Here is a 22,721-nt window from a genome sequence, read left to right as displayed (position 1 = left end):
TAACCTCACGTTCACGTCCAGGTTAGAAAAAAAATTTCTACAACCTTACTCAGGCGGCGATGCGTTACGGAGACTCGTCTTATTTAACGCCGTAGGCGCGAAATTTCTTCGGCCATCATGAAGACAGTCAACGTCGTCTGCTGAGCACTCGGAAAAAACAAGCCCCTATCCGCCGGCAATCGGGACTCGCCCTTCAAAATTCCGAAATAAACATGGAGCTCGATGAGAATAATAATAATGCCAGCAATAATGCGAGAAGCAACGAATGCTGCACTAAACGTTTGGCGTCCCGTTGCCCTAGCAGTAGCCAAACGCTCCAGTCGTTGTACGATCTAAGGCAGAACAACTTGTTGTGCGATGCTGTCATTAGACTCGAGGACGGTGGAGTATTTTCTATTCATCGGGCGATACTGTCTGCCTGCAGTGCGTACTTTAGGTGTGATTATAGTTATCAATATTTTTAATCGTGCAGTTTCGACGAAACCTTCTGTAGCGTTTATAAAGTCTATTTCGTGCTCTCTGATGCGAAATATCAAACGCATTTTTTAAAACGAAATTGAAATAATCTAAAAATAATGAAACGAAGTCAACCGAAAATCTTTTATACTTCGAGAATGAATAAAATCCACTTTGAAAATCACCCGAAAATAAATAACGTACATTTTGTAGAACGCTATTCACGACGACGCTGCACAGCGAAAAACGAACGGATTTCCTGATCCCCAACGTGAACAGCCACGACATGAATCAGCTGTTGGATTACGCATATCTGCACCGACTAGACGTCAACAAAGCCAACGTGTGCCAGCTCCTCGTAAGCGCAGATTACTTGGACGTACTCGGTGTCCTCGAGCTGTGCTGCGATTATCTCAAGCGAAATCTCGTGCCCGAGAATTGTATTGGCATTATGCTGTTCGCCAGGGAACATTTTTGCCAAGAGCTCGAGGAGGCGGCGCGCCGGTACATCTGCAAGAATTTCGTAGAGGTTCGCGCTCGAATGATTCACTTATAAAAGACATTTTGCTTATTTGGTATTATCGCAAGCAAAAGTTTATACATTTAGCTACACTGGCGCGGGAAACTATAAATTATTGTCCCATGCGAGGTTTGTGTACGAGCCACGCGAGCCCGAAGACGATTTTGCTGAGCGTCTTAACCGCGGTATTTTTTCAAGACAACGTGCGGCAGTCGTACTTTCCGCGCGGTGTCTTGAAAATCACTACATTATGCAACGTGGCAAGCAAGCAAGTCATTCCCTCACGGCTAAGTTGGAAACCCCTGAAACGTGTGACCTAGTTTTTTTTCCACACACGAGAGCACACACGATTTTTTCGCATACCAGAAGACCCGCTGGGAAACAATATGACTTTCCTCGTCAAAATTCGGGCACAATTGCTGCATTCCCTTTAAGGTTAGGAAGTGTTTCGCGCCACGGCGCGCTGCGCATGTTTTACACTCAGCGTTGACACTGGAAAAAGTGCTCTCCAAGTTCCTAGAAAATAACCCTCTATGTTTTGTGAGATTTTGTTTGTGTTGGCTGTTGCGTCAGTGCCGTACTTATCTTCTTACGTCACGATTGCAAATTACAAGCTGAAAGTGCGCGTAATGAGTTTCTTTATACTATTATTATTAGCAAAGATAGGTAAAGTTTAATGACTAAATCTCAGTAGTTAATAAATTGCAACTGCGATGTAGGAAAGTAAGTACGGCACTAACGAAACAGTCGATGTAAACAAAATCTCATAAAATCTAGGGGACTATTTTCTAAAGGACTCAGAGAGTAATTTTTCCAGCGACAACACTGTTTACGCTCGAAGCGTAGCAGAGAATGCCAGTTGGAACTTGCTTATATACATATGGCAATAGAAATGTCATATATTTTTTGATAACAACATACATAGATCCGGCGGTTTTACGGGTCAGTGTACGATCGACAAAGTTCGCGAGTAAGGTCGCTAGTTTCTCTCTTGCAGATAAATCCCAAGTTTCACCGCAAGTACAGTGATTTGTTCGGCTAAAAATTACATTTTTCGCGATCGTGGGATGACGATAAAGTGCTTCCTCGAGTAATGATCATTAGTTCCAATGGCCCTAATTATTTTAGTTCGTTCGAGGGGAAAAGGCTGCTTCCCTCATCGCGTCGCTTTTCCTAATGGTTCTCGTCTTCCCACGCAGTGATGTTGCATGAGTTCGTAAACTTATACCAATATTCGCGCCTTGATTTGCGCAAATACACGTATATGTCATAAGTCTGGAAGATAGTGTCAATTTTAGTGCAAGTAAATTCGAGAAGAGGGAGAGACCACCATTATGTTTTTTTCCGCTTTCACAAATTACTACTATACGGATTTAGATGTGCATTATTTGCGAAGATAATTAAAAATACTATAAGGTACATTATTTATACACGAACATCATGTTTTTTTAACAATTAAAATTAACGACATTTCGGACAGTACAACTAAATTTGGTATTATTTTTGGATTTTGATTTTACTTAAATGTGTTTCTATAGAATGCTCTCGTCGAATTTCTCTGGATTTTGTTCGGTTAACATTAACAAAACACTTATTAATTTTACCAAACTGATTGTACGCTTTTACATATGACTACAGGGAACTAAGACTAAGAAGTGCAGGTGCCTATGTCTGAGTATTCAAAACAAATTTAGTTCTTGAAGTAACAATGACAATGATAACAACAATAAAATCGTTGAGCATGGTGGCTACAGAAATTCGTTTACACACACTACCGTCGAGATTTTCTTTAAAAATGTTTCGTATTTTCTTGAAAGTTACAAAAGTTACATATGTAAGCGCCAGTATGTCAATTACAAAAATAGCCTTACAATGCTCAGTAGTATGAAAATAAATATAATTACAAAAAAATGTGGGTTCGTGAGTCATTCATAAATTAATAGTATTCTTTTATTTCCTTTATTAGAAGAATTAATGCATTATACTGTAGAGATTGGATTACCGAGAAAGTACGGCTATTATATAATTAATTTTTGTAACATTCATATCTGGCTGTACGATAAATAACAGGTAAATTGTCGAGATATTGTATGACACCATTTTTTTCGATAAACATAAAACAGATGTGATGCTACGTACTCTTTTTGATTAACTAATTTACATTGATTATTATTTTGACTACCGCACAAGGTGTTAGGTAATGGTCAAGTGGTCACGCATGACTTAGATTTTCATAGACATCCATGGGTACTGATAGAAAATTTTCTTTCCGAACATCTGAACAACTTGTGCAAAATAAAAACTAAGGTATATCCTTTCGAATCTTCTGAACTTTTAATCAATTAACGCATTCAATTCCACAAAAGGAGTACTGTATATGTGACAATTTGACGGATAAGCAAAAGATATTTTAGAGAAATTTCGAAATGCTTTATGCGCTTCTTTCAGTTGCATTTTCATATGATTAATAAAGTGAAATAGGTTATCTGAATATATACCAAAATAGTTGACTATGTTTTTATACGCCACTACCATAGATCCGTTATTTCCAGTAATTAGAATTTCAAGAATTTTTATTACTGCTTTTTTAGCCGGATTGTCACGATCGTATAGCTTTTTGAAAACAAATAATTCACGCTTAATCATCCTTAACATCCGGTATAATCTAGTGGCTAGGGTACTTGGCTTTCACCCAGGAGGCTCGGGTTCGATTCCCGGTATCGGAATTCTTTTTTGCTGTTTTTTTTTTTAACTTTTAGTTAAGCTAAATTTTCAGATTCACTTCTGCATGAAGATAAATTACTCTTGAAATCCGGTATGGTCTAGTGGTTAGGATACCTGGCTCTCACCCAGGAGGCTCGGGTTCGATTCCCGGTACCGGAAATTTATTTTGCAAATTTTGAATTTATGAAATTAATAACTGCAAATTCATTTTTTAAAAGTACAACCTATCCATGAAATCCGATATATTCTAATCACTAGGATATCTCACCCAAAAGGCTCAAATTCGATTCTCGTTGTGGAAATTCTTTTCGCTATTTTCTATTTTTGGTCAAGCTAAATTTACAGATTTACTTTTGAGTGGTGGTGAAACACCCTCAAGATCCGGTATGGTCTAGTGGCTAGGATACCTGGCTCTCACCCAGGAGGCTCGGGTTCGATTCCCGGTACCGGAATTTCTTTTTACGATTTATAGATTTCCTTTTGATAAATGAATAGATTTAAGCGATCGAAAGATTCGGTGTCTTCCGACTACACCGAACCCGTCTTATAATATCCATTGCACAGTTTTATTTGTGTAAATTTCTCAATGGTTTTATTCAAGACAATGGTTCTTAAAATATAACAGAAAATTTAATAGTAATTATTAAAAATAAAAATGTCTAGGTAAACTTTTTATGCTCAATATCGAATATTTCATATAGTCTTTGTATCCATCGATCTGCAGTGAAAATCACTCAAGAAAATTTAGGTATCCAATATTTTTTTTAAATAAATACCGTTTTATTATTTTTTTATTCAAAAAACTAATGCACGGAAAAAAACATTTATATGAATATTAGAACTAGTATATGTATCGAGTTTCGAAGAGTGAATCAACAATGTCAAAAATAAAGTCCAGCACTGAGAATCAATTTCTTTTATAAATCAATTTTTCAATGCTTCAGAAATACATTAGTTACGAATACAGTCATAAATGTTAATTACAGATGAAAGTTTTCCAGATCAATTTAACAAAAGTAAGCAAGCTTAAAGAGGAGTATTATTTATTTATTTATTCATTTATTTACAATATCTATAAAGTAGTTAAGACACGGTGCAAGGTAGTAGCGATAACATAAACGTGTTGTAATTGTATAATATATGTGGCTTATAAACTAAAGTCAAAATATAAAAAATTTATAAGCGACTGACTGTGATCGATAAATATCATAGCAAGAGAGGAAAGAAAAATAATTGATAGAGGAAATAGAAGGAAATCAGTTTTATAAAAAGCTGATTGTTAATTGGAAAAATATTTTTTGTTTACATTAGTTAAGATAGATTATATGTTTCTGTCTAGAGTCATATAAGCAGAGACATAATCTTGGGAGTTTTTTTTGCTTGCGGTTTTTATGTCTGGCACGTATTGTAATTTCTGAATTCCGGAACTCATGGATCATCCATATGCCACTGTTATTCATTGTTAGCTCGGCCAAAAAAATTGTTAGATTGTTGTAGTGTAATAAATAATAAAGGTAGTCTGGAGAATGTTTTCTCGATATATATTTTAATATGCGAGAGCATATTAAATGTCAGAGCAACAGACTAAATTTGTAACTGAGAATTGTGTAATAAGTTTGCTATAGTCAATATTTTCTTTGAGAGACGTTGTTGGGTTTGTCTTTTGCGTTACTAAGATTTGTTTAATTTTAGTACCGTTATTTAAGCATTTCGGGGCGTTTACTTTCTCACAGTGCGCACCGATAACGTTCAATATGGCAACGGATGAATCAGTTATATATATGCCGTCTGCGCTTTGTAAATCCTTGATGTCACAATTGCTACATCTTAGGATATTTTTTAATATTGACGGAAAAAAACAGATGGTATCTCTCGTGGCGTAGTCGTGTCGTTGGTTTTTATGGAATTTATTTATTGAAATATATTATATTATTCTATAAAACTTTCTAATTTTGACGTTGACATAATTGAGACCATTATCAATAGGTCTGTATCAAGGGATACCAGACTGGCCTCGATGACTCCGTTTTCGATTTTGTTCAGTTTAATGTCAAGTTTTGCTCTGACGGTATTGTACTAGTGTACTTTCATTTGGTTTCTTTCCGAATTTAGCTAATTTTGTTTCTTATACATTTATCGAAATTTATTATGTGGGTCCAGTATATCTGTCGTTGTGTGGACAAGGGATTTGGTAGAGATTTATTAAAATAGCATTGTGATCACTCTTGTAATCACATGTTATAAGTTCGTTATTTACAGTGTTAGTTACTGGACGTCTTCAATTGAAACCACAGAGATCTGAATTCTAAATTCTGGCTAGGAAATGTAGCCTCGTTGGGGAGGACGACGCGCCCCTTGAAACCTTGGGTGTTGTTATCATACTAGGTTAGTCAACTTTTGTTTGTGAAACTGGGTCCATCCAGGCGGTATGTCTAGTGTTTAAATAGTTATACTGAACAAGAATCTGACTTTGAAATTGCTCTATCACGTCTCACTTTCGAGATATCCTAATCTAAAAGTGCAAAAAAGCACGTTTTTTGGCTATATTTGAGCTTTTACTACGTCACGAGAATGTCACGAGTACGTCACCCTTCAAAATCCATTTTTTAGATTTAGGATATTTTTTTTTTCATTGAGATATCGTCAATTGAAGTTAAGTATTTTAGTGGTATTTTAACATCCCACAGGTCATTGTTTTATCTAAACCTATTGTATTGTTTATCTGACTTTGGAATATACTTTAATTAACCTTTATATGACTTTGTAGAGTAAAATAAATGATATATTCAAATTCATCGATCCAAAAAATATATATCTAATTTTTTCAGATTTTTTTCTTAATAAACGATTTGACCTTCAAATAACCTTGAACTTGATGTGATAAAAGTCGAAGGACCTCGGATTCCTAATCAGCGATTCAAAAAACTCTTATATATTCTTACAATGTCACCTGCAAGGTCTGGTGCATCGGCTTGGATAAAAAAATAACCTATGCAATGTTAAAATACCACTAAAATACTTAATTTCAATTGACGTTATCTCAATGAAAAAATAAGATAGCCCAAATCTAAAAAATGGATTTTGAAGCGTAAGAGATGTATTTTTAGATAGTCGTTTATAGAAAAATAATTTTCTCGTGACGTCGTAAAAGCTCAATAGCCAAAAAAACATGTTTTTTTTTAAAATGTTTTTTATACTTATAAGTTAGGATTTATCGAAAGTCAGACGTGATAGAGCAAATTTAAGGCCGGATTCGTGTTCAGTGCAACAAAATCGTTTAGGTTGGGATACATTACTAGTATTCTTGGAGTAAAAAAAGTCTTTTATTTTGCAGATCTGTATTATTGAATTGTTGGTTATTAAATTTATTCTCGAAGTTTTTAATCGATGCGGACATGGAATTATTCAAATGACACTCGATTGTGGCGCGTACAATCTGCGTATAGTTGCTTGTGCGTAGGACACATTATCGGTTTTGAACTCACGAACGCACTGTACACTGCAACGTGGTTAAATAGTCTGCTTGTTTTCGGATCGGTTTCTTTCTGCACGATTTCTCTCTGTTTCTGTTTTAGTGTTTTGACAAATTTGAGATACAGACATCCGTTGTTTTTCCCAAGAGAACGCAGTAAAGTCTCTTCCTATCGGTAACTTTCGTAAGCTTATGTTCAGCCGGTCTATGGGCTCCTTGCACTTTACGCATCTGTTTTCCATTTTACAGTTGGCATATTGCTGAAATGGTCAGTTCGTTGGCAGTTTCTCATTCTGCATTGAAATATTTTCTGTTTGCATAGGTTTCTCCACTTCGCGTTTCTCCAAATAAAAGCATGTGCGTAGACACATTCTCTCGAACCTCTTAATTTTCTCTATTATTGCGCCTGGCGTTTAACCAAACCAGGTGTGCATATGTAATAATTAGTCGAATTAAGTGGAGGTAGTAGATTATTTTCGCCTTTTTGGATAGTGACATGTTAAAAAAAATGTTTGAAAATTTTCGGAATGTATTTTTTTCGAACTGCGTTATGATGATAAATACATCGAGTCGGACTAAGCTATCAAAGTTTTTACCAAGATATATGTTAATTTCTTTACAGAAGATAGCGATAGTTTCATTGTTTTAAGTAATTCTCATTTGAAATTTGTTTATTATATCCCGTTTATCAGGATTGATGCGATTAAAGGATTCTCTAAATACTACTATTTTGTACTTAGCAGGGTTTACGATTCGATTAAAAGTAATGGTCTATAATGGCTATAATACTATTATTTATTTTTTCGAGTTTTTTTTATATTTTTGGATCGGTTAACTATTACTGTAATGTAATCGTCGGTGTACTTGGCACTGTAAACGTTGTTCAGTCCTACATCCATTAGAATCTTTGAAATTTTAAGGATAAGTTGTACTAAAAAAAATTACAATTATTTGTGTAATAAATTCAAAAATTGAAAAAAAAATTTCCGGTACCGGGAATCGAACCCGAGCCTCCTGGGTGAGAGCCAGGTATCCTAGCCACTAGACCATACCGGATCTTGAGGGTATGTTACCAATGCTCAAAAGTAAATCAATAAATTTAGTTAAGCTAAAAATAGAAAATAGCGAAAAGAATTTCGGCAACAGTAATCTAATTCGAATCTCCTGAGTGAGGTATTCTAGTCATTAGACTATATCGGCTTTTATGGATAAGTTATTCTTGTTAAAAATAAATTAGCAGTTATTTTATTTAATAAATTCAAAATTTGTAAAAAAAATATTTTAGTTCTTATAAGAAACTGTAAACAGTTATACAATATCTGCGGGTCTAGAGCTTTTTTTCATAAAGTTCAACCAGTGTTGGTACCTAGTGCACTTCGTAATTTTAGATTTAATTTGTGGGTTATCTGCCAGTCAATAATGTCTTATTTCCCGATCGAATGAAGGAAGCAATGCATCGTTCATGTAACTGCTTGTTGAAACGTTATCAAGATCTTAGACCAGAACTTTCTTGTCGAAATACATACACATCCGTGGCGCTGTGTATCCTGTCTGCTTGGCAAACACGCATTCAGATGCGATAAGCGAGGGAAATGACTTTAAATATGCATTGGCTGTATCAGACAGGCTAAAAAAGTAATCTCGTGTTAATTTGAGCATAAAAATGTAAATTCTCGGAATGTCGCTAGTATCGTATACTTTACAATTGCTTATAAAAAATTAGTCTTCGAAGCGTCTGAATACACGTAGGCAGGAACAGAGATACGATCACTCGAATCAGCGAATTTTCTCAATTATCCATGCGCTCACATTCCACCAAACAGGCACTGTATAAGTGGTCATTGGCCTTATAGGATATCGCAAATTAGTTTTTTTAGAATTTAAAGTTGCTTTTTTAGACAGCGTTTTGTGAAAGAAAATTAGGGCATTGAGGTGATGCAGGCTGTCTAAATGCACACCGAGGTATTTAACTAATATGTTATGGGGGATTGCTAAGGCTATTGTTGTTATAGCCATATTATATTTTCATTATATTTAAAAATGTTTCATTATATTCTATAATTATATTGTTCATTATATGCCAAAATTTTCATTTGAAAATTTATAATAATGGGCCGTTTATCGGTATTGAAAAGATTGAAAGCATCTCTGGAAATTATTGTTTCAGATGTGGTGGGGTTCGGTTTGATATTCCATTTTTACATAGAATATTAACGTCGTTTATTAATTTCTCGAGTTTTCTTTAGACTGTGGTGGAATCGGCGCCTGCAACTAGTGCAACTGCGTATTTTTTACTTGTACTGTCGAAACGTTGTAAGTAAAAATATTAAAAATTATCGAGCAACCGGGCATTAAACCCGAGCCTTCTGGGTGAAAGCCAGGTATCCTAGCCACTAGACCATACCGGATTTTATATACGGGTTGTACTTTTAATTTACAATTGTTTATTTAATAAATTCAAAAATTGCTACAACAAAAAGATTTCCGGTACCGGGAATCGAACCCGAGCCTCCTGGGTGAAAGCCAGGTATCCTAGCCACTAGACCATACCGGATTTTATATACGGTTTGTACTTTTAATTTACAATTGTTTATTTAATAAATTCAAAAATTGCTACAACAAAAAGATTTCCGGTACCGGGAATCGAACCCGAGCCTCCTGGGTGAAAGCCAGGTATCCTAGCCACTAGACCATACCGGATTTTATATACGAGTTGTACTTTTAATTTACAATTGTTTATTTAATAAATTCAAAAACTGCTATAACAAAAAAAATTTCCGGTACCGGGAATCGAACCCGAGCCTCCTGGGTGAGAGCCAGGTATCCTAGCCACTAGACCATACCGGATCTCAAAAATATTTGCACGTAAGTAATATAAAAACGAGAATGACCTATTTCGTTAACCGTTGGTTTTATAATTTGTTTTTTATTAACTTCAAATCAAAAAATTTTTTTTCAACATCATCATACTATTGTAATGTAGTGATCTGTAAGAAGAATATAAAAATCCATACGATAAGCAAGAATTTCATTTGGAATCTACTTTACCAACCGTTGCTAGCACATTAAACTGAAATAATTTTTATAAGGTGATCATAGAATATAAAAAATTTATTATATAATAAACAAATAAAATAAGTTTATATTTCCTAAATTATTATTTCTTATGTATGAAACGATGAATTTGAAAAAAGCAGCGCCAATCTCACGTAATTGAATTGACTTTTACAGATTGCCGAAACAAGCTCGGAGATACTCACGCTGTGCGTGGCTGACCTGAAGGCATTAATCAGCGCCGACGAGTTGAACGTGAAAAACGAAGAAGATACGTGGGAGCTGGTTCTTCGATGGATCGACCACGACCCGAAGAAGCGCAAAGCACACATAGCCGAATTAATGAGCCAAATACGTTTGGGTTTGCTGGAGACTCAATATTTCATGGAGAACGTGAAGGAGCACCCTTACGTAGTTAGGAACCAAGCGTGTCGGCCCATGCTCATCGAGGCGCTGAAGTTCATCTACGAGCTAGAAACTTTTAGCATTAACAACGAGAAAATAGCGACGCCGAAAATCGGGAGACCACGGATCCCGTATGAGATCCTCTTCGCGATTGGAGGGTGGACCAAAGACATGGCGACAAACTACATGGAAACGTATGACACGAGGGCTGACCGCTGGGTCAAGGTTCGCCGAGGTTTTATCGACTGACTATAACGTTCTGCCTTGGCGCGTTGCGAAAATTCGATCGTGAGGAATAATAGTTGTTGTAGGTGCCGCAGGTCGATCCGTTCGGGCCAAGGGCACACCACGGCAGCGCGGTTATTGGCGACAACATTTACGTGGTTGGGGGCTTCGATGGACACAGTTTCTTCAACAGCTGTCGGCGCTTCAACGTCGTTACGAAAATCTGGCGAGAAGTTGCGCCTATGAACTTCAGGAGGTTACCTTGAGATTTCTTTTTCTTCTACCGAGCTGTAATAATATTTTTACAGCTTGACCCTGAGATAATTTAGCGTGTTACTAATGAAAAAATGCACGAATAGATGACTCAACAACAGCATAAGCAAATATCAACTGTAATTTCTTTATATAAATAAGGATACAGAACTAACGTAAAAATATCATTTTGTAAAGTAGAGCAGAGGTTGTTATTTGTAAACTTTAGTGCGTGTAAAAATATCATTTAGCTTTGCCAGAGCAGCGCTTTCACGTGTAATGTACAACACACTAGCTGTAGCTGTACCCTCGGTTAAACGCTGTGCTTAAAAAAATCTGTAATTTAATATCAGATGCTACGTAAGCGTGACCGTGTTGAACGACTTGGTATACGCAATGGGTGGCTTCGATGGGCTCCACCGATTGTCGAGCGCCGAGCGCTACGATTACCGACGCAACCAGTGGTCCCTCATTGCCCCAATGCGCTATCAACGATCAGACGGCGACTGCACTACACTCGACGGTGAGAGTCTGCTATTTTTCAACGCGCGTTCTGAATTATAATGTCACGCTTTATTTTGGGGATACAGGCAAAATATACGTGGCAGGCGGTTGCAACAGCGCCGGCGAGCTGCTCAATACGGCCGAGTATTACGACCCTCGCACCAATCAGTGGACCCTTATCGCCCCCATGCGGTCCAGACGCTGCAGCCTTCGCTGCATCGCTTACCACGGCTCCGTTTACGCGATAGGTGCTCGAACAACTGTCCGAAAGTAAGACAGTATGTGCGAAAATGTGACGGTAACGGATGGCCAATCAATGCTATAGGCGGTTACAACGGAATTTCGAGCGTAACGGTGGCCGAGAGATACGATCCGAAGAACAACATGTGGATCCGCACGCCAGACATGTACACGCCGCGCAGGAACTTCGCCCTCGAAGTCATCGACGACCGCATCTTCGCCATCGGAGGCTTCGCCAATTACTCCACGAGCCACGTCGAGTGCTACGACGACGAGACCAATCAGTGGTATGCCTTGTCTCGTTGTTTTAGGATTTAATGAAATACTTCACGGGAATTCCAGTTTTTCCATTTTTATTTTTTTTCTTTAACATTTGTGGCACGACGAACCTAGATATTATTTGTTTAACAAATAATATGACCGATTACTTTTCCGTCGTGCTAATATTGAAAAAACTAATCGTAATATGTTTTAGTTATTGAGATAATATGTTTTGAAATGTTCAAAGACCTTCGAATAGTCATTTTCTTAAACTATCCAATAAATTCATCCACGCGAGACAGGTACGCGTCTGCGTTGGGCTCCGCAATTCACAGTGCAAGGTCGTCGTTAGAAAGCAGATCTCATATTTTTTCATTAAATAATCCGTTTAAGAAATCGAGCGCACAGCTCAAGGTGAATAAGACGAAAAACTCCCTAAGTCGCGAGCCACCGCAATCAAATAATTATTGGAGAAATTCGGCCTTCGCCGTAACTTGGTTCATTCTTGTATCGATAACAGGTACAAAGCCGACGACATGTGGGTGAACCGTTCGGGTTTGTCAGCCTGTGTACTGGTGGATCCACCGAACGTGCACGATTACCTGCACAATCGACGCGAACAGTTGCTCGAGGAGAATCGTCAGCGACAGACCAAGAGCAACCTCAATCAATGAACCGCGTACGTCGCACGTCGCGAATCGACAGATTTTGGAGGCGCAAGTTCTTCCGCTGGTTCGCTTGAAATTCCCGATTGTTTTGATCTCTGAATTCGTTCATGTATTTTAACTCGCGTGGCTTCGATTAAATTTCACGCACACTTAATAACAATCTCGCCTTTCCATTTACTCCCCCGAGATTAAAATTCGTCGCTGCTCGCTCGAAATTCACTCGGCCACCATGCATATCTTATCCTCGCAAATTTCTCTCGTATCTTATCTGTAAATGTGCAAAAGTCTCTTCTAACAAGAATTTCTTCGGATACTCCTATTCGAGATTCGCGTCTGCGTTGTTGCATAATACAAAACTATCGCGCGAGGATTACACTACTATTTGAATATTGATGTATTGATTTCATAAGCGAAATCGCGCCTCGCGTTGAAAAATCGAACGGTAACGTTAGTAGATAAGAAATTGTCGCGCACTGCATTGCAATTCGAGCGTCGTTAATGAATTTGTTTTGCCGCAGCGCGACTGGATAACTTTAACGTTGTTAATAATTGGCAAGCATTATTCTTACTTGAAACTTTTGGCATGTGCAAGTGTAGCGCTCGCATAGCTTACACGTGCAAAGGAAATTCGATAAAAACGTCCTTGCAAAACTTCAAGTGCGATTACCCTAAACGCTAAATTCATTGCGACTAAATAAAAATTGACCAACGTTCAATAAGACTATAGACGACAAATTTTCTGACAGAAATCCATAATCGGCAATCGTAAGTGAGTCTTCGCGCGACAAATAACATAGCGAAAGACCACTACGTTCTTGGGCGTGAGACTTACTGTAATTATATACAACGCAAGTATGTGGTCGAAAAACGAGCGCAAAGCAGTAACACCCGATAATTCGCAAGCTATATACATATACATACACGTGTGCAAAAATCCCCCATAAGAGACGGCATTCGACTGACACGCATGCGCGCAGATCATCGGCTGTCTAGCATGTTTAGCGAAGCATCAGCAGAGCAGTCGACGTCACGGGTCAGGTGCGGTTTGTAGCTGTCCTTGATATACATTGGAAAAAAGCTTTTCGCGTCAAATGTTATAACCATGCGGAGAAGACGGCGCACCCACCTACTCATGTAGAAACATTCCCCTGACAGAGAAGTTTTTGAGTAAAGCTACGAGTGTAGTGCGCACAGATAGCGAAGGAGAGGATAGTAGCGGCGGTGCAGTACGCGGGGCAATCGCCGCCAACAGCTGCTTGACCCGGAATAACATGGCAAAGATTCTCACGACTGAGACCCAAACGACGATACTGCCTTTTTGTGAGCACTGCTCCAGCAGCCCCAGCTTCAAGCATATCCAGGATTTCATCAGGTGAGTTTCTGAGTTGTCTGCTGTTGATGTTCGCGTTTATGAATCTCTTGACCTAATTAATTAAATTACCTCTTGTAGTATATTTACTTTATCTGAATGTACGTTGCTTGAGTGAGTGATTGATTTCTGGAATAGTATCGACAAACATGTGGCTTGATCATCCTTGGGCACGGTCATGTGTCACCTAACCTCAAAAACTTTGGCCAGATGTCAAAGTAAGTGATGAAACTGTTTCAGACATTTGCGAGAGGAGCACTGTACCCGGGAGGGTGGCTCGTTTGTCTGTCGCTATGGTTATAATGGAGTCTGCTCCAGCCTACCTCTGGAGGGTGTCTCGGACAAAGACTATATAACCCATGCTATCAAGCACGCAAGTATGCAACAGCAACAACAACAGCATAAAAAGAGCAATGGCCAAATTCCTGGAGTTTCAGCAGATGCTAGCTCTTGGTCTGTTTACTCAGCAGCTCAGAACTTGCCTGCTGTTCTTAATGATCCCAATAAAGGCAAGCAAAGCAATTTCCTCACAAAGACCTGGGGTGATTCATTTGTGGAAAAGGTAGAGATTCCCAAGTGTTTGTATCTCCCTGATGTTACTGTGCAGCACTTTGAATCTTATCTCAAAAAAATTACTAGGGTACGTTGACTTCTCCTATAGAGACACTGAAACTGTTGATTCTATTGTATATTCTCATGATTTACTTTGTTTTGCAGAGATATCGTAAGCATACACGACTGAATGCTAATGCAAATCTTCCTCCAAGTTTACCTCATGAATTGCTGCAGAACTTTCCTAATCTTCGAAAAGTCAAAACATTCACTTCTAGCAATGATCCAATGGGTAATGTATATATTTCTTTGTTTCATAATAATATTCATTCTGTAATTAGTGTTTCTAATTGTTTAATTTTCATAAGCAGATCGGTCACAGTTTGATTTGAGTAGTATACCTAAAATTTTTCTCAATCCAAACTTAGAACTATCAAAAAAAACAAATTTCTATGAAGTTTTTGCTTTTTCTAAAGAAGGCTTACTAGGTGAAGGTAAAAACATAAGTCACAATGTCAAGCAAATGCAAGAAAAGGTAAAAACAGTTTTTTTTTTGTTTTTTTTTCAAGCACTTTAATACATGCAAAAAATAAATTAGTTCTGCTTTTTTTAGCTTACACAATATTTAGATGTTGTGGAAGTGAAAATAGCTGAACAAGTTGCTTCAAAATCTCAAGCATTTTTTCATGCTATGACTTCACATGATGTGCTAATGGATCAGTTAAGACAAACCCTTACTGTTCTAAAAGCACTTCGACAAAATATTCATGAAATTGACAGTAACATTGTGAAAAATTCTCTACAAGTTTTAAGGTAGTTTTATTTATCAGTTTTTTATTTTATATAAATTATACAATAGGAAAACTAAGAAACATATTTTATCCAACAGATTAGAACGAAAAAGGTCTAATTATTTAGTAGTGGAAGAAAAGTTAAAACTTATTGCAACAGTTCATCAAAGTCAACCGATGATTCAATCATTGCTCTCAACACCAGATTACGTTGCTGCCTTAGATGTTATCTCTACAACTCAAGAAATATTACTTCAAGAATTGAATGGAATACATAGTTTTAGGTAATTTTTAGTCTTTTGGAAAATAATTTGATTTTTATCAAAATTTTACTGACTGATTGATGTATTTACAGGCATTTAGGATCACAATTATCAGAAATGGAAAAACTTATTAATAAAATGTTGTATACCGAATTTGAAAGGTATGCAACAGCAGATTTAAATAGGCCACTTGATGGGGATAACACAGTACTAGATGGGGTAAGTAAAAGAAAATTAAATTGAAATAATAGTAATGTATAGAAGATTTCATTTTAAATTGCCATTTGACTTTTAGGATAAATTAGTTTCTATTATATCTGGTTTGCTACGCCAAAAACACTTCCAATTTATAGATACATACAAAGAAGAAGCAATTACAACAGTAAGAGCTGTAACAAAGCAGCAGGTTATTGAAGCATTAGCCGATAGTGATTGTTGTAGTGATCAACAAGCAGCTGCTCTCGAAGTCGCTGGTCTTTCTCTCAATGACCGCTTGAAACTTTTAGATCATACAATACAATCACTGACCTACCTTTTATATCGAATTAGAGTATGTTGAAATACGTTTCACGAATTATGAAAATAATTTTTCAATAAATTTTTCACCTGAATAAATTGCTAATTTCAGGCTGTGCAAAATGTAATGAAAGATACAGCGGATATGGCAGCCGGGAAAACGATACCTGAAAGATCTAGTGAGCCTTTAATGGATCGTTTATTATCAGACGAACATCACATGCGTGTCACTACTAAATTGTCAGATATGCTAACTGCGGTATGTGATTACTGCCACGAAAGATTAGGCACTCTTGTATCCGCGAGTCCTAATGAGAATGAGAAGGAAAAGAATACAAGCGAGACTTCCAATAAATCAGTTGATAAAGAAACTACTACTTGGAATGATAAATCATGGTTGAACGAGAGAGCGACTACTGCACAAGTTTGTAAACTAGCGTATATCGTTGAAGGTTTCACAAATACTTGTGAAAAATTGTGCGGGAAACAGTGCATTGCACTTCGGTCTGCTTTTAAGGTAATTTATTCATTTTTACCTCACGAATTTCTAAATTCAAATTTAGTTTGGAAGTATTTACAATTGTTAAATATCATTTTTTAGGCACAAGCAAGTAAATTTGTACAAAAATTCCATGCAGATCGAAAAAACAAATTAAGCCAAGTATTAGATTCGGAAAAGTGGAAGCAGGCCGACATTCCGCCTGAATTTCAAGCACTGATTACTTCAATACACAAAAACGAATGCTTCCCTTATGAGTTGAATAAAGATGATATTAACTACAGTGATAAATCGGTTAATGTTATTTATATTGGCGATGAAAAGTATGCGGTTGTAGGAACAGTTTTATTATTAGTTCAAATTATACAGGAATATTGCAGGTACAATTTTACGAATAGTTGCATTAAATTATCAAAGCTGAATATCTTTTAACTTCAAATATTTCATTTTCTTTTATAGAACTGCCAGTGAACTGTCAGCATTATCAAGCATGATAGGTCGACAATTGGCTGAGGTATTACGTCACTACAACTCGCGTTGCTGTCAACTTGTACTTGGCGCTGGCGCTATGCAAGTAGCAGGTCTTAAGACTATCACTAGCACAATACTTGTTTTAGCAGGTCGAAGTTTAAAACTAGTACTGTGGCTGATGCCTTTCGTTAAAGCGCATTTTCAAGGTAAAATCTACATAACCGTAACGAAAATTCAAGTGTGGACCATTGACTGATAAGCTAAAATAAATTTAATTTATTCAAAGCTCTCGCAGAACAGAATTCTAATCACAGTGTAATGGGTATACCGACAATGATCGGAGGAGTTACTTTGCTGGATACAGTGGAAAGAGATATTCGATCGCACATTCGTGAAATTGAAGGAAAAATATTGACAATTGTAGATAATCTTATGGGAGGTCAAATAAACAGTTGGGCTGTGAAACCACCGGTGCCATCACAGTCTTTTAGAAATATTTCTAGGTACGAAATTTTTTTTTTTTTTTCATATGTTACTATCAATGAAAAATCAAGTTAAATTGGATAATGAATTTTTACAGACATTTAATAAAGTTACACGAAGCAGTGTCAGGTATTCTTCCAAACGACGAAGTGCAATCACTCTACCGAATGGTCAACATGTCATTTAAAGATAAGCTTCGAGAACAGTTAATCAAAATGAACATCGTAAACAATGGTGGTCCACAGCACGGAGTGGTTACGTCCGAGTTGACATTTTACTTGGAAACCCTTCGAAATCTCAAAGTGTTACCGGCTGAGGAATTAAGCAACGATAGCTTGGACGACGTATGGTCTAGATAACATGCAGAGCGCGTTCTTTACTGCATCATTGACGCGATTAGTCGATACAGGGATAGCTGACCACTGATAACAATCGCGTTAGTCGTTTAATTCGATATATGCCTATCCATTGCCTAAATTTGGGGAGTAACCTCGTGTACACATGCGCGCACATATACACGAAAGCAGACTGACGCGAGTAGACTTTAATGCAGAGATTTAGAAGGACCAAAATATCTACATTTTTATTATATTACATGAGATAACTGATATTTACGCGAGATTGATGTCATTAAAGGTATCAATCTACATAAAAAAGCTAATCCCGAATTCACTGCCACTGGATAATGCTTTCATGATTCTTTATGAAACAATTCTTGTACATTTATGGCTTTTTTAAATTTCGGTATGTGAAAGGGGACGCTGAAAAAAAAAATTTTTAATCATAAAAGAATAATTATTTACCACTTTTTTATAGTGCAATGCGTTTATGAAAATTTGATATTATTTTTTTTTCTAGTCTACGTCCTAAATAATTATTCTATTGGTTGCTCATATGTATAGTGCGAAAAAAATGGTAGTTAGAGATCAAGTTACATAATTTTCGAGTTGTAAATATAAGCATTAATTCGAAAATACACAGATAATTTCCCTTAAAAAAAAGGATTCTTTGTTAAGACTGATGAACTACGTCGTACTGGTGGGTCGTGCCGAGAACACGTCATCAAATAAAGTAAAATTACAAGGCAAGAGAACTTTGAACGAATGTACTAGTTATTATTCCAAGAAGCTTGTTACTCCGAGAAGCAGGCAACGTAGTTTAGCAATTGTAGTAATTTTCAGAGAGAGTTCATGCACCGCAGTCATAAATCTAATCTTTGATTTTGGCCTTATCCTGCTGCGTGCAGACTAAGGCAAATCATTGAACATGCAGCGTGTGTTAACAGAAAATCAAAATAAAAAAAATAAATAAAAGAAGCAAAGTAAAACTTTAAGTTACGTGCAGAAATAGACATCAGCATTCTTGTTTTAACGCAGCACTGATATATGCTTCAGGCAGAAAAATTGTAATGAGAATTCTAGTCGACTTTCATATTTACACCGATGTTTCGATAAAATTTATTTCCATGGCAAACAATGGTTGTTTATTATATCGTCCATGTACAATAAAACTTGTAGATAGAGAAAGAAGCGCGTATAGAGAGCCGACGATATTTAATCTTATTGTCTGTATCGCATTCTGTTCAATGGGTGGATATTGTATGCGTGCGAGTTACGTTCCCATGGCAACTAGTGCGAAAACAGAGCGCGATTCACCGAGTGTCCACGATTTTACGCGGTACGAGAGTACACAAGAGCAAGTTGCATTGTTGATTTGGATCTCGGATTTACCATTTTGTAAATATGACCGGTAGAGCGGCGTAAGTAATTCAATAAACTATAACGTAGTATACAGTTACTATTATTGAGTTGTCCTTTCATTCACTTCCCATTGTTCATCGTATTAATTCGCTTTCCCCATTCAAGTGTCCTAATAACAAACGATTCACAAAAAAAATTACAGTAAATTGTTTTGTTAGCGACCTACATGCTTCCAAAGAGTTAGCATTGAAAAATGCAATGGAAGAAGAAACGAGGAGAAAAACGGATCCCAACGAAAGTCACGAAAAATCACTTATCGTTCTCGGCTCGAAACAAGTGGTGAGTACATTTTTTAAAATCATGAGTCGGCCATTCATTCTCGCAAACTTATATAAGTTAACTCTGTTAGTTACTTAAAATATTCCTACACTTTCAAAAAATTTTTACTTCGTAACTACTAATAAATCAAATTGGCCAAGTTAGAGAGTGAAGACGCGGTTGAAAAGTGATTTCTAAAATTATTTTGCTGATGTTCTATAAAATCAGAATGGAAGGTCCAGCGTTCCAGCAATAGTGCTCCCGGACCAATCAGTAAAGACTATTACGGTAACAAAACTAATTTGCCAATAGGTAGTCTTTGGGAAAATGAACTTACTGATATATATTAAACGTTTTGTCGACATTGACTCTCTTTTTTTTTGCTTTGCAACATTTGCAAGGTCGAAAAATATAATGATCTGTCGTTTGAAATAACGCTTGCAACTCACTTTTATCAGTTCATTAACAGAAAACGAACAAATAACGCTATTGAAATGTCCGTAAACGCTTGTAAGTTGAACGCTCAGGCTCAATAAATTAGCCACATTCGTAGGGAAAGACAACGATGATCCATAGATTTCTTGAGAAGGACGACGCACCAAAGCCAACCTTGGCGATCGACTACTCGTACGGGCGAAAAGCTGGGAAAAGTTTGGTAAGCGGCTCGCATATCGAGTACACGGCAAAAGGGCGCCTTGACCGCAGAGGCGGCATCCAACTGCAAAGTCGATTTGTAAATGCTGACACAGGTGAAGGACGTGGTACACGTGTGGGAGATTGGCCAGCCGGATGAAGGCTTAATTGCAAGCGCACTGACGGGCTGCAACCTCAGCCACGCGCCGCACCACATCACCGTCGTTATTGTATTGGATCTCGGCAAACCCGAAGTTATGTGGCGCTGCTTCGAGGAATGCCACCTCGCTCTCAGGTACGACCGACAACCGTCTGCTCGTGTGCATGCACTCTCTCGTCAAATCAATTAGTTTTCGCGCGGCAATCTCGTTCCGTCGAGTGCCGTTCGTCGATGCGATCCTCGGCGATAACATCCAATTTCTCTCTCGGCAGACAGGCCATCAGGTCGACTTTTAGCCCCCAGCTAATTCAAGACATGACGCTGCACAAATTGAAAACTCTTCGAGAGCCATGCCGACCGGCGGCGGAGAGCAATAACGGCGAAGGCCGCGAGGAGTCGAGTGATTTATTTCCCATGCGGCTATGCATCGTCGGAGGCAAATACGATCAGTTCCGCGACTTCGAGGGTGTCGACCGAGAGTTTGTCTGTCGAACGCTGAGGGCCGTCGCGCACGTGCTCGGTGCCACCCTGCACTTTCATTCGGCTAAGGACTCACAGATACTGAGAAGGACCAAGGAATTGCTAAAGCTTTACGGCTTCAGCGGACAAACCACGTAAGTGTTTCTTTGTAGTTACTTCTCAGCTGGCGAGAGACTTTTCTGTTTATTTTTTGTGCTTTTTTTTTTCATTGAAAAGACAGACGTCGCGCGCAGCTCTTACGTTACCATTCCACTTGGCTAATCAGGCGTTTTCATACGCGAGAACTTGAGAAAAAAAAATGCCACTCTGTGGTTTCGACGCTCGCAGGATCGAGCATACAAACAGTTTCGAAATACGACGAAAGATACAGCGAGTGTGTCGCTATATCGTCGCGAGAAAAATAAAAATATATATTTTTTTCTCGAGGTCCGTACACGCGCGGAGAAAAAGTGAAAATTACAGCGGCGAAGGTCGAGCGAAGTGTGTGCGCCGGCAGGTGTGTAACGCAACTTCGAATTTCGCAGGAAAGTCATGCAAATGGACTACGAGAAGGCATTATCGGTGCCCGCAGGTCACGACTCCGTATCGTCAATCGACTTTCGCTCGTCTCACGACGACGACTACGCCGAGACCTTGGACGCGATCAAGCGAATCTACACACGCCGCTTCCCGCAATCACAGCCCGATGCGAGCGACGATCCAGAAGACGACGACGACGACGACGACAACGACGACGATCCGAATTTCGCCGAGCCGATTGTCGACCGATTGCGAGTGCAGCGCGAACAGGTACGTTCGACTGGTATCTCAGCGATCGGAGTCCTCTTTTGACAATCGATCATTCTTGCAGGAGATCAGCGTACTGTTGAGGGACATGCGCGAGGCGCCGGTCGCCGGTATCCCGGTGCCGGATCCCTTCTGAACGCGTATCTTTGTCAATACACTGGCTGCAAATAAAATAAGAGAACGATGAAAAAGCGATGATCGCCGTTTATCTGTTCGCAAGGCCTCGACCGTCGAATCCGCAAGAGGGGAACGCTTGTGCAAACACGCGAAATACGAAATGCGAGCCGCCGATTGAATTTCTCGGCCTTCGACCCATTTCTCAGCTCGGCTGTGATATGTAATTGCACGGCTCGCAGCCGAAAGGAACAATCGTACGATTCCGCGGTAGGCGATTCCTGGGCGCGCGTACAGCAGCGGACCGTGGCGTTAACGGAATATCAGTGCCGCGCCGACACAATTACGCCGCCGGGTTCTAATCGACTGCCGGAAGGAGTAGAAGACGCGACCACACCTCGCCTCTCACCTGTCGAAAAAAGATGACTCCCCGCGGCCGGAGTAGACGGAAGGTTGGGGGGGGGGGGGGGCGGAAGAAGGCGAGGAGCGGACAACGAGAGCGAGAAGTGCACGCGGCGCCGCGTTGATACGCCTGCGCCGACGCATGCGCGGGCGTCCGCTGGCTAGTCGGTCGTCCCCCCAGGTGACGCCGCGAGAGAGAGAGAGAGAGAGAGAGAGAGAGAGAGAGAGAGAGAGAGAAGAGAGAGAGAGAGAGAGAGAGAGAGAGAGAGAGAGAGAGAAGAGGAGGAGAGAGAGAGAGAGAGAGAGAGAGAGGAGAGAGAGGAGAGAGAGAGGAGGAGAGGAGAGAGAGAGAGAGCGAGAGGAGCAAAAAGAGGACGCGCGGCGTCCGCGAGGCAGTCCGACC

General features: G+C 38.7%; 3 protein-coding genes and 7 non-coding genes across 11 annotated transcripts; 6 read left to right on the top strand and 4 right to left on the bottom strand.

Moving 5' to 3' along the window:
* The first annotated feature begins 212 nt into the window (after positions 1-212).
* LOC131674680 (kelch-like protein 10) lies at positions 213-13,077 on the top strand. Its single transcript, XM_058953499.1, has 8 exons — positions 213-436; positions 670-985; positions 10,404-10,856; positions 10,943-11,112; positions 11,462-11,631; positions 11,699-11,860; positions 11,938-12,139; positions 12,634-13,077. The coding sequence occupies exons 1-8, from the start codon at positions 213-215 to the stop codon at positions 12,785-12,787; spliced, it is 1,851 nt and encodes a 616-aa protein (XP_058809482.1). The 3' UTR covers positions 12,788-13,077.
* On the top strand, positions 3,631-3,702 carry Trnae-uuc (transfer RNA glutamic acid (anticodon UUC)). The gene has a single exon. It is a non-coding gene; the product is annotated as a tRNA-Glu (tRNA).
* Positions 3,788-3,859, top strand: Trnae-cuc (transfer RNA glutamic acid (anticodon CUC)). The gene has a single exon. It is a non-coding gene; the product is annotated as a tRNA-Glu (tRNA).
* On the top strand, positions 4,081-4,152 carry Trnae-cuc (transfer RNA glutamic acid (anticodon CUC)). The gene has a single exon. It is a non-coding gene; the product is annotated as a tRNA-Glu (tRNA).
* On the bottom strand, positions 8,157-8,228 carry Trnae-cuc (transfer RNA glutamic acid (anticodon CUC)). Its single transcript has one exon. It is a non-coding gene; the product is annotated as a tRNA-Glu (tRNA).
* Trnae-uuc (transfer RNA glutamic acid (anticodon UUC)) lies at positions 9,655-9,726 on the bottom strand. Its single transcript has one exon. It is a non-coding gene; the product is annotated as a tRNA-Glu (tRNA).
* Trnae-uuc (transfer RNA glutamic acid (anticodon UUC)) lies at positions 9,801-9,872 on the bottom strand. The gene has a single exon. It is a non-coding gene; the product is annotated as a tRNA-Glu (tRNA).
* Trnae-cuc (transfer RNA glutamic acid (anticodon CUC)) lies at positions 9,948-10,019 on the bottom strand. The gene has a single exon. It is a non-coding gene; the product is annotated as a tRNA-Glu (tRNA).
* A 725-nt stretch (positions 13,078-13,802) lies between the features above and the next one.
* LOC131674686 (vacuolar protein sorting-associated protein 54) lies at positions 13,803-19,513 on the top strand. 2 transcript variants are annotated; one of them, XM_058953505.1, is made up of 14 exons: positions 13,803-14,153; positions 14,391-14,527; positions 14,591-14,790; positions 14,868-14,994; positions 15,074-15,237; positions 15,316-15,515; positions 15,592-15,777; positions 15,849-15,975; positions 16,052-16,306; positions 16,385-16,789; positions 16,874-17,151; positions 17,231-17,448; positions 17,529-17,745; positions 17,823-19,513. In XM_058953505.1, exons 1-14 carry the CDS (start codon positions 14,053-14,055, stop codon positions 18,082-18,084), a joined length of 2,877 nt encoding a protein of 958 aa, XP_058809488.1. In that variant the 5' UTR covers positions 13,803-14,052; the 3' UTR covers positions 18,085-19,513. The 2 variants fall into 2 exon arrangements, with proteins under 2 accessions (XP_058809488.1, XP_058809487.1); XM_058953504.1 differs by having other exon boundaries at positions 14,391-14,790.
* On the top strand, positions 19,386-22,282 carry LOC131674679 (cytoplasmic dynein 2 light intermediate chain 1). The gene is made up of 7 exons (XM_058953498.1): positions 19,386-19,484; positions 19,644-19,764; positions 20,297-20,398; positions 20,493-20,671; positions 20,809-21,150; positions 21,541-21,805; positions 21,867-22,282. The coding sequence occupies exons 1-7, from the start codon at positions 19,468-19,470 to the stop codon at positions 21,936-21,938; spliced, it is 1,098 nt and encodes a 365-aa protein (XP_058809481.1). The 5' UTR covers positions 19,386-19,467; the 3' UTR covers positions 21,939-22,282.
* The last annotated feature ends 439 nt before the right edge of the window (positions 22,283-22,721 follow it).

Source organism: Phymastichus coffea, unplaced genomic scaffold, assembly GCF_024137745.1.
Source record: "Phymastichus coffea isolate CEN01 unplaced genomic scaffold, Cenicafe_Pcof_1.1 PCOF00279, whole genome shotgun sequence".
Classification (NCBI taxonomy): Eukaryota; Metazoa; Arthropoda; class Insecta; order Hymenoptera; family Eulophidae; genus Phymastichus; species Phymastichus coffea.
The sequence above is the reverse complement of the archived record's forward strand: the minus strand, read 5'-3'. Positions and strand labels throughout refer to the sequence as shown.